Below are 12079 nucleotides of genomic sequence, written 5' to 3'. Positions count from 1 at the left end.
ATAATTTAGATATAATTTTAGTAACAGATTAATAACAAATTATATATATATATATTAATTTTTTAATATCAGCAACGAATTTAGTAACGAAAATTCAAATACTAAAAAATAAATTAATATATTAAGAATATTAATATATTTTTCATTACTAACATGGTTGGTTGCTGATAAAAAAAATTAAATTTTAACTTTTATATAAAAAAAATATTTACGTTTTAATTATTTATTGGTCCATCTATACATATACCTGAAAACAAAAGAGAACCCACACAAACAAAATTTCTTGATTCTCCGGAAGAACCCTGTCCCTTTCTTTACTGCTCCAGAAACCTAATTAAGTCTTATCCCCCTTTCTGTTCCTTATCCAAAAACCAAACTCACTCTCCCTTTCAATTCCTTCTCTAAAAACCTATCTCATGCGTCATTTTCCTTTCTTCTCCGGTTAATTTAGGCTTCCAAAAATTCCATCTTGCAGAGAACAAGGTGAAAAATTAAAATAACAGGTATAATCAAAAACTCATATTTTAGAGATTATGTTTGTAATTTAAAAAGAATATATATTCTTTTATTAACTAATTTTATAGGATAATTTTGTAGATCTATTGCAAATTATTTGTTAAATATGGTTGTTATTACATGCTAATGTTGCTAATTTTTAATGTAGTGTTCTTGATCTTCATGGTTCTGTGATGATTCCATTGTTGTTTGGTTAAGTAGTGAGATTTTTTACAGGGTTTTGGTATTTTTTGTTTTGATGGGTGTATGTGTGTTGTTTTTTGAAGGAGAAATATAGGTAATGTGTCATAAGAAGGATGGCAGAGTTTGTGCATAATCCATAGTAAAAACTATGACAATCGGCTTCCAGCAAAGCTTCCCAACTTCTTCCATATGAAGTTTGGAAAGTTTACTTTTGGATGCTAAACTTCTTCTATACAAGTAGTTGAGAGATAGACGAGAGAGAGAGAGAGAGAGAGAGATTGGGGATGCTTTTGGCTTTGATTTGGGATTATAATAGAAATCTACGAGAGATAAGGACAAAGTTTTCCTGGGATAGATTGTGGGAATATGAGTTTGATTTTGGGTTAATAAAAATATTAATAGTTTAACTCTTTTTTTATATTAGATTTAATTTTGGTTGAATTAATTTTAAAATTAAAATTGAACTGGATAAGAATTTTTTAGATTTTATAATCAGTTAATTTGATTTTTTTTCCGGTTTAATTAATTTTTAAAAGTTTTTTTTTAACTGGTACGTAGGTATGTTGATTTTCATTATTTGATACAAATGGAGACAAGAACGATGCCATGCGGTAGTTAACCCACATGTAATCCAAAAAAGGGTATGTAAAATTATTTGCTTTTAGGCCTAAAGACTTCAGCTTGTAATCCAATTATACACAAAAATCATACTTTTTCCATGTGGTAGTTAACCCACGAAGCATGACATTGAAGGCATAAATATTGGGTTTGGTGAGTTGATTAAAAACAAGGGATGCTTAGGCCAAGTCTTTGAGGTCAATGATTTTGGAAAGAAGGAAACTGGGTTTTGGTACTGAACAAATAAGCATTTGTGTGTGGATTTGTTTTAATAGGTTTTTGAATTTGCATTGTTTTATCAGAGACAAAAGCTTTTCATTCAGGGTTTTTTCTTGCAACACCAGTTTGATTTCTTGCATTTTCTCATCTAGTCACCAATTAACATTTGACAGATCATATGAAACTTTACCAAGAAGTCAGGGAACATCTCAAATCTTCTGCTTAACTTTTTGAATGATGCATTCTGAGTGTCCCTAGTTCTCAAGGCCATGATTATAGCATAGAATTTCAATTTATTTATTTTTGCTGCTGGAATGGGGTTTAGCTATGATCAGCAGCTAAGAGACGATCCACACAGGGTCCCAATCAGTTCAAAGAGATTTGGAGCAGGGTTGTCAGTTGAATGAGGCAGAAGTATGGAAAGCTAACCAAAGATTGGAACTTGCCTGAATCTATCATATATCTTTTTTCATCTGTTTTGTTATGGCATTGCTGAGTCGTATCATATGTTGATTTTTTGGGTGGGCAAGGATATGGCAGTGTTGGGATTCCCTGGTCAAGAATGGCTTCCTTGTGATTTTTGGATTATGCATTTTAGAAACCAGAAGCTTTGCTAAACAAAGCAGTTTCGACAGTTTTAGGTTTATGAATACTGTGAAATGTAGATAACTTTTTGATGCGTTTTTAAATTTATTTTTATTTGACTTATTATTTTTTATAAAATAATTTCTAGTATTAATTTATGTTTTTTATATATTTATCTATAATTTTTGAAATAACCACAAATAATTAAAAAAAAATTCAATAGATAGAAAAAATAATTTAAAAAATTCATGTTTTAAAAAATAATCATTAAATAAATCAGCAATAAATTAGCAATAAAATTTCTATTGCTAATCAGCAACGATTATTAGTAATGAAATATTCGTTGTTAATTTATATATTTAATAATTGAATTTCAACAATAAATGATTTGTTGCTAAACAAATTAGTAATGAATAATTCATTGTTAAAAATTTAACATTTATTATTTACATCTAAAATTATTTGTTGATAATTTAATTGATGAGTTTTATGTAGACATGTAAACTTCGCAACTTCACTAGGAGGAAAAAAAACAGAGAGAAAGAGCTCCACGTTTTGTTTAAATAAACAATAATATTTTTTCAAAAAAAGTATAAAGAAAAAAAACTAAAAATACTTTTTTAAAAAATAAAGATAAAAAATAATGATAAATAGATCAAGTGTACAATAAAAAACAAAACACTAAGTATAAATAGAAAAAAAATTCAAGAAAAACTTGTTTTTGAAATAAAATTAAATAAATAAAATAAAAACAAAAATTTACAATTATATCACCCCTACTGTAACGCTATATTAACACCACTTACTATAATATCCAAAATAATCAAAATCCCAAACATAATTACAAAATCACCATCTTTTTAGTGAGATAGTGTTTTCTCTTAGTTTATTACTAGATGATTAACTTATGCTACACTGCGAGTCAAGTTAATTTTTTTGTTGAATATAAAAAAAATATTCAAATGTTGCTAATGGATATTTCCTAGCAGAAAAAAAATTAAATCGTGTAAGGGTTTACCCGATATAACTTGGTTGGCTTTACTAGTCCAAAAACAACTCATACAACCTATAAAAACAAATTTTGATTAAACAAAATTTCAAGATGATATTTTTTTTAATATTGAAATAACAACATATTTGATTGACCTTAGACAACTCAGGTTAACGTGTCAAATTCATGATCCAGGTTATGAGATTATGATAACCCTATGAAAAGCAAATCAAAATAAATTATTAAGTCTTTAACAATTAACCTAATATTGAAAGATAAAATTGAAAAAAAAAAAGACTTAAAAAATTACATGGGTTAACATGTCAAACTTGCAACCCAGTTCATAAGATCGAGATAATCCCATAAAAAAATAAAAAAAAAATAAATTTCAATCCCTAACCAGCTTGATATTGATGGATGATGTCATAACCTAATATTGGGTTATTCCTCAAAATTCATTTTTTTTCAAAATAAAAATCAAAAAAATAAAATAAAGGCTAACAACATGAAGAAAACAGGCTAGGATATCAAGCTGTAATTTTGAAGGAAATTCAATGCCTAATTATACCCCCACTATACCCAAAAATGGAGAAAAACAATGCAAATTTAAGGTCAAATTAAAAGATTATTGGATGAATTTGCATAAAAATTAAGTTCAAAGACATAATTAAATTTTTAATAGGCCAATTTGATTTAATCATAGGCCAAATTGAATTTTAATTATGTTTAAGAATTAATTTAGGTCCAATTGAATAATTTAATTAAGTCCAAATACTTAATTATACTTTAAATGGGTCAAATTAATTTTATTAAGGGCATAATTGGTGAAAAATTAAGTTTGAGAGCTCAATTAAGAATATTGGAATTTTAAGAGACCAAATTTAATTTTACCAAGTTAATTGATTGAAACAGGGGCATAATTGAAAGAAAAATTAACCTTAAAAAAACAAAAAAATCCAAAAAAAAAATTAATATTAATTAAATTGGTCGCACTCCTCGCCTGTAAAATTGTCGTCTCCTTCTCCTTTCTCTTCTCCTCCCACTCCTCGCCTGTAAAATTGGTCGTTGCATGCAGAACTTTACATTCTGCATACAAAAGGCATATTAATTAACATGGTTCCTAGGCCAGGTAGCAAACATACAGGCCTAAGCTAGACCCGTTTTGGCCCGGCCAGACCTAAAAAAAATAGATTTGTTAGGGCGATATTGACCCAACCTAACTTGGCTGGGCTCCCCACCCCCCCCCCCCCCCCCCACACACCCACTATTTTTAAAAAATCCAAAAAAAATTTAAAACTTTATGATTTTCTTGCATGTTTTTCTACCAATTTTGCTTAATATTTGGTTATATGCTTACACTATAACATTCAAATCTGATATTAAAATACCTGATTTTCTACGAACTGTTTCTAAAGAATTTTAAAAAAACTAAAAAATTTCAAAAAAAAAAACCATAAAAATTTTAAATTAATTTCCCCTTTACAAAAAACAAAAAATATATATTTTGTTTTTGTGCATACGGTCAATTCCTAAAATATTTTCCAAGGATATTTTCATAAAAAATTACATCTTTTTCATGTTTTTTTTTTTTAAAAAATGGATATCATAACCAATTTATTATCATCCATTAGGGTTTGGCTAAAATATCAAAAACTCTTTTTCAATCATTGTTTTTTGGTCTATACGTAAACTTTAATATCTGTGAGGTGTAAAATTACACGATAAAGTACAACCTGAGGTATTAAAGATGCAAGGTGTAAATACATGCGATGCTAAAATTTTAACTGTAGAATGGTTAGGATTTGATCCGATAAGATAGAGACTCTCTAATGAAGAGAGATCTGTCTTTAACCTTAGAAAAGACTAATGAATAGAAACTCGACCTATAAAAACAATCAAACAACAATGGAGCTTAACTTAGGTTGAGTGCACTGAGGGTGATGCGTCTTCCCCTTGCACAACTAGTCCCTTACCTAGACTCTCGCAGACCATAGATTTTCAGTGATCATAATACTATGTGGCGACTCCTGAATATTAATCATAATTTTATTATTAAATCCAAAAACCTTTCCAACACAACACCTCATCAAGAGGCACGATAAAGCTTTGTCGTCTCCGATGATGTCGCGGCACACCCCGCAACAGATGAGATTAAAAAAATAAACCAATTAAAAAAAGAACATAAAAAACAACTTGAGTCAATCCACCAAACTCATAACTTGGGTCATCAGACTAAGATAACCTTATAAGAAAAACTTCATTTTACCTGGGTTAACTTGTCAAATCCACAACTTTGGTCTTGAGATTGAGATAACACAATAGAGAGAAAGTCATAACAAATTATAAAGTTTGATTCTCAATCGTTCTTGTCAAACGTAATGTTGAATGATGAAAATTGTAAAAATCTTAATTGAAAAAATGACATAAAAAATAAGTCACTTGACCCGAGTTAACCGTTAAGCACTATTACCGAGTCGTGAGATCATGATAACTTAATTGAAAACAAACCAAAACAAATCATGAAGTATAATTCTCAATTAAACACAATATTAATAGGGGAAATTGGGGGGAAAGGTCAATTGAAAAAACAAGAGAAAAAATAAGTCAATTAGGTTAACTCGTGACCCAGATCATGAGACAGAGGCAACCCAATAAAAGACAAGTCTAATGTTAAAAAACTCATGATCCAGATAATGAGACCAATATATAATGTTAGAAAGAAAAAAAATGATATGATTTAACAGGTTAAAATGTCAAAACTTGTGATCTTGATTTTAAGACCAAGATATTCTCATAAAAAGCAAATCAAAATAAATTATGAAGTTCAATTCCCGATCGACCGAATATTAAATGATAAAATTTAAAAAAATTAATTAAAAAAAACACAAAAAAACAACCTGAATTAACTCAGATTAATCTGTTAAGCATTATTAATTCTCGTATCATGAGATTAGAATAATCTAATAAATAAATAAATAAAATAAATCATGAAATTTAATTTTTAATCAAATTCATATTAAATGATGAAATTGAAAAAAAAATAAAAAAAAACAAATCAAAATTCCAAGTGCTCTGTGAGGAGAATTACGATAAAACCCTTCTCTTTTAATTTATAGCTGATATAGTATTTATATTTCTTCTATGATTTCACATTAACTAAAAGCAGAGGAAAAAAAGAGCTCCACGTTTTGTTTTGTGTAAAGTAATCATTTTCCCTTTCGGCAAGATCGCTACTTGTCACCAGAATGAGAAATCTTCTGGTGAAATTTCATGCAGGAAGACACGTACGTATCCCTCAACTCCACACAACCTTGAGCAATCTTCTCATCTCTTCTCTCTCACGCTATTTGATCACATCTCAATTTAATTCCATCTTGATCAAAACTTTCAAATTAATATACTTCAATATTTCTAATGTTTTACTACTCTTGAATCTCTTGTGTCTTTCTAGCACTACAAATTTTGTTGACAATGGTGAAACTAGCATCAGCTAGAGAGAGTAGAATGTACGGGCCAAGGCTAGCTAGAAATAGAGGAGAATATATGAACGCAGGGCTCTGTGTGTTTGCAGCTATTGTGCTTGTTGGTGGGTTTGTGGCTGAATTGTCAAAGGAACCCAAGTCAGGTCTTGTGCTTTTGCTTATAGCTCTCCTACTTATCATGGTGGTTAATCTTCATGATCTTGTTGCACATCTAGCCGGGATTGATTATCGGTTTCCTTTAATGGGGTTTGATACACAGCTTGCACTTGTTGAGTTTGCGGTTCCTGTGGTTCAGGCCTCGGGGGCTTTGCTTTCTTTCTTGGGTATTCTTTTTCTTTTTATTCAGGTACTAAATATTAATTAATTTCTTTGTTTAGTGGTGTCATAAAAATTGATATTATCTGAGTTCTAGTACAATTTAGTATAGGAATTGTTATATTTATAATTATAAGATAAAAAAAAAAGGATCAATTTACGCCAATTGAAGGTGTAGGATCAATCTATGATTTAATTTATCTTATGCCTCTAATCTCGATTAGAAGTCCCATTATATTTCCCATTATATTTCGCTAGGTTATTTGCATGTCAAAACTTATTCCTTTGGGCCAGACATTAATTACCCAACGTGAAGATGCCTCTTTTCAGTCTCTTTGAATTCATCTTTTCACAGAGAAGCTTTTTGTAACTTCGTTATGAAATTAAGGTCTATGTAGTCCACAGCATTCCACTGTCTCCTCTTAAAATCCTGTATTCTTAGGAGCACACAGTTATAAGCTTTAAGTACATATTGCAAATAATTTGAATGTTGAGGCAATCCACAATTGCAGGAATACAAGGGATATGGGCACTTCAAATTGGAAAGGCATGCTCTAAACTTGCTTATTGCTGGACCGGCTTTGTGGGTGCTCGGATCCATACACAACTCATGCCAGATATATGAGAGAGCTGATGGGCATGTACAAATATTGCAACAGAGCGTCCACATCCCATTTTTAATGGGAAGTTTGCTATTCTTGGTTGGTTCCATTCTCAATATTCATGAGCAAGCAGGACGGGGCCATCATGGACTAAGGCTATTGGTAAGCTGTAAATTTGTTTAGTTATAGTTGAAGCAATCTGCTCGAGTTTTGGAAATAGCAGTAGTCTAATTGGATAGAAAAAACGATGGTTTAAACATCACAATCTAAATAGAAAATCTTGGAATATTTGAGTACTTTTGCATGGTAGCTTTTTAACGCACAGCAAAGTTTCTTGATTAATGCAGGGCAAGACTTGGGTCTGGACAGGCATCTATGGAAGTCTAATGATTTTTATAGGGGGATTAGCAAACGTAGTCAAGGTGTTCAAGATGCAGCAAATTGATGGACTACGGTTAGAGAAATTGAGAGGAGGGGCTCAAGAGCGTTTGATACGAGATAGGGAGGGTCACTCACCACTCATCCTAGAAGAGGAGAGGAGAAGGAAAATGACAGCAGCGGAAACGAGAGCAGCACATATTCCTGCAACAACTCCTTACAGGGATGTGCTTGTTGGCCAGCCATGATTTTATAGAATCATCTAATAGCAACACCAATTATCGTTTTGGTTTCTTTAATACTTTGTATTCTGATATCTTTTCTTTCTTCTTGTTTTTTTTTTTTAATTTTATCTGCTCTTATAGTCTCCCATCAGTACTGCCCTTTAGCATATTACATGCCATTTTGTCCAGTTTATATTCATGTTACAGATGACACGGATTTTCATCAGTAGACATATATGGAATTTTGTAATGTGAATTGTGTTTGGCCAAGATTGACATTTTGAGATGATATTCTCGATGACATTGTCTTGTGAAAATAAACCACATCCCTGCGGAAACCTTCATATACAGCTAAATAATCTCATTTTGCTTATGATTTTTTCATAATAATACTAATAATAATGGGATTTGGGAGCTTATATATGTTGGTTTTTCTTCAATGTTAATTTTTTTAAAAAAAACACTGGTATTCAAAACCTATTAAATCTCAATTAATTTGATGAAGCCAGATCGATCCACTAAAAAATAATTTTTTTTATATTTCATACACTTGACAAACCACTTATCCAACCACAACGTTAATTTGTTGGTTTCTTCACTATGTCTAGACTAGTTCAATCATTTATCAGCAACATTCTATGATATTTTGGTTTCTTGTGGTGTTTAATTTATAGCTAGCTACGGTCCAATCCAATTGATGTTATAGATGACTGATAAAGTACTTAAATTAATATTGTCAAAATAGATAGTTGATTTGATATGCTATTGATGGAACACCAGACAAGGGACACGGTTTCTTCACAACCTATTACTTTTCGGTTAGCTAGGCGATGCGACATATCCAAGCCTAAGTTATTAGAGTTATTTCAATTTATTAATTAAATATAAAATAATGTAGGTTTATATATACACACACACACTAACGCATGAGTACGGGTAGGCATGATTAGCTAGTTGTTTCTTGTTAATTTCCCTTGCTGCTTGGATATGGCTTTGGATCATGTTTGCATCAAGTCTTTGTCAGTTTTTTCCTTTTTTGATTTTTGACTATTTTGGGTTTTTTTTTGTCTTGTTTTGTTGGGTATAGTACCCTCGTATTTGTGTATATTTTTTTTTTCTTGTACATATATATTAATCTTTTCCAAAATACAAAATTGATATCTTTTATTTTATATTTTTTTTTTCTTCTAGAAATCTAACTTCATTAACCATGTGCAGTGCTGGAGAAATTAATAATTTCTTATTTTTTTCTTCTAGAAAAAATAAGCGTATCTTATTTTTTGTTTTATATATATATATCTTGAGAAAACTAATTAATCGATGGTCAAAACTTCAGTCAACATTAGCATTACCATTGTAAACTAAATGATTTAGAATTTAAAACAATGCATTAAAAGTTTATATACTCATGAAATATTATTCACTTATTTATTAATATTATTTATGAGATACGCTTATTTTTATAGTCTTAAAAATTAATGTTTTGATTATAAAATTTTATTTTTTATATATTTCAACGAATTAAGGATCCTAGCTATTTCAGGTTAAGCTTAGAGTTTACCTAGTAGATTTTGCGAGTCAATGGACCAAGACAGCAAATTCCCCAGAATGATAGAGATAGAGAAAAGAGGAAGGCCCCATTGCAAGGGAAAGCACCGCATTGCGTATCATGACTTTTTTGCATATTGTTGCGCGTTGCATGTGAGCATCTCTGTTTCTGTGTGGAATCCTACTTTTTATTTATTTATTTATTTATTTACATGTCTCTGCAGATTTGTATCTCCTTATTCCAGCTTCTATTTATTTAATATGTATTTCTTCAAAATGAATGGAAACTATCCTCCCTGGTAAAAATACGATACATCCACGATAAAAATAAAAAATAAAACAGGAATAATTACCATACATTTGCATTCCTTTTTTTTTCCCAAAAAAGTCTTAACTTGTCCCTAAAAAATATTCATTTTTGCCAATTATTAATAAAAAGAAACATGACCAATTCAATCATTTGTAAGAAACAGAAGAGACAACAGGAACATACCTTAAATAAAAATTAATGAAACGAGAGAGAGAGAGAGTTCCAAATATATATATATATATATATATATATATATATATATATATATATATATATATATATATATATATTAAAAAGACAAAAGGATCACATCATTCTATTAAAAGAAACCAGTGCAACCATACAAAAAACAAGTTTGAAGATATTGCAGCTAGCAAACTGCCTAGTCCTGGCTGTACAAGTTTCCATGCTGATGCTATAAAATTTATTCATATCAGAAAATAAAGGAACATAAGCATTACTTCACAAGTTGATCCTTGATGAAGACCAGTACTCCTCCTGCAATATATAAACATCAAAGTAAATAAAAGGTTTAGAACATAACCAATTCAATCATTTGTACGAAACAGAAGAGACAACAGGAACATACCTTAAATAAAAATTAATGAAACGAGAGAGAGAGAGAGTTCCAAATTAATGAAACAGAAGAGACAAAAGGATCACATCATTCTATTAAAAGAAACCAGTTCAACCATACAAAAAGCAAGTTTGAAGATATGAGCCCGGCTGTGCAGCTTCGGCGTAGTCGTTTGGTTAAAGAAAAAAAAGATATATTGTTCACTGAATCCCATTTTTTTTTCTACGAAAAGCAAGATTTTCTTGTTTTTTTTGCACTGTTGAAGTTAATGCAATTAACATAAACAGTGTATAATGATTCACTTTCATGTGAACACAAGAAAATTACACTGTTCATTTAAGCAAACTGCCTAGTCCTGGCTGTACAAGTTCCCATGCTGATGCTATAAAATTTATTCATATCAGAAAATGAAGGAACATAAGCATTACTTCACTTTACTTCATCCTTGAAGTCCTTTGATATATATGTATAAGCGAGCTTGTTATAATTACATCCTACCTCCTCGTTTCAGGCTTCTTCCACTGGCCTGCTGGAAGCATCATCAGCTCTCACCTTGAAGATGATGGTGCATGAGTCGCACTTCTTGAGGAACACGTAGATTATGAAAGTCAGTAGAAAGAGGAGGCTCCCAGCAGCTCCTCCTTTAAGAGCCAAAGATTGGCCTCCGATATTGGTGGAGTCTTGGGCAGGCGGGTGATTGCTGTAGCCGTCCATAACTCAACTAATTAAAAAAAAAAGGAAACGATTAAAAGACAATTAGTAATGTTCAAAGTGAGATCAGAAATCGACAGGATGCCTTACCTAATTGAGGCAAAAGCAGGAGCAAAGAGTATAGAGAGTGTAGACTAGAGAGAGGGTGTTGAATTGATATTGGCTTGTGAGAGGAGGTGTTATTGAGGAGGCCTACTTATAAAAAAGCATTCAAGTGTTTGATTTGTCAAAAAGAGGACGGTGGTGGCGTGGTGCTGTTGCCACGAAGTTTTAGGGCTCCACAGGAAATTAATGAAAGTGAACGGGTTCGTTATACAGGAGCATTTCGGTATTTGTACACGGGAGTATTTCGGACAGAAGTATTTGTTTATGTCGTACCTTTTATTTTTATTTTTTTAAATGTTTTTTATTTAAAAATATTAAATTAATATTTTTTGATGTTTTTTAATTATTTTAATGAGTTAAAGTAAAGATTAAAAAAAACTAATAAAATATATTTTTAATTAAAAATACTTTTAAAAAATATATTGTACCGTTTTATAAATATACTTAATAACTATTTAAAATTGTTAGTGTGGTTGTTTTAAAAAGTTTTTTTTATTTAAAATATATTAAAATAATTTTTTATTTTTAAAAATTTATTTTTAATACTAGCAGATAAAAATATCAGTATTTTTTTTTATTAAAATATAATGAAGGTACTGCCGTTTTATTTAGGCAGTGCCTTTTTATTGGGGATTTAGGTTATTTAATTTTTGGCTCCTCGTTCTTTTCTTCTTCTTCTTTCAACGGGTTTAGTTGGCTTTCAAAGATAATAATA

At 30.4% G+C, this 12079-nt stretch overlaps 1 protein-coding gene and 1 long non-coding RNA gene across 4 annotated transcripts; both read left to right on the top strand.

Moving 5' to 3' along the window:
• The first annotated feature begins 270 nt into the window (after positions 1-270).
• Positions 271-2244, top strand: LOC112324320 (uncharacterized). 3 transcript variants are annotated; one of them, XR_002978116.2, is made up of 3 exons: positions 271-503; positions 1258-1340; positions 1710-2244. It is a non-coding gene; the product is annotated as an uncharacterized LOC112324320 (long non-coding RNA). The 3 variants fall into 3 exon arrangements; XR_002978117.2 differs by lacking the exon at positions 1258-1340; XR_002978115.2 differs by having other exon boundaries at positions 1258-2244.
• Positions 2245-6393: 4149 nt separating this feature from the next.
• LOC112324357 (uncharacterized) lies at positions 6394-8369 on the top strand. The gene is made up of 3 exons (XM_024586717.2): positions 6394-6940; positions 7422-7673; positions 7859-8369. The coding sequence occupies exons 1-3, from the start codon at positions 6584-6586 to the stop codon at positions 8135-8137; spliced, it is 888 nt and encodes a 295-aa protein (XP_024442485.1). The 5' UTR covers positions 6394-6583; the 3' UTR covers positions 8138-8369.
• Positions 8370-12079: the final 3710 nt, after the last annotated feature.

Source organism: Populus trichocarpa, chromosome 15, assembly GCF_000002775.5.
Source record: "Populus trichocarpa isolate Nisqually-1 chromosome 15, P.trichocarpa_v4.1, whole genome shotgun sequence".
Classification (NCBI taxonomy): Eukaryota; Viridiplantae; Streptophyta; class Magnoliopsida; order Malpighiales; family Salicaceae; genus Populus; species Populus trichocarpa.
This window is presented reverse-complemented; position numbering and strand designations above follow the sequence as displayed.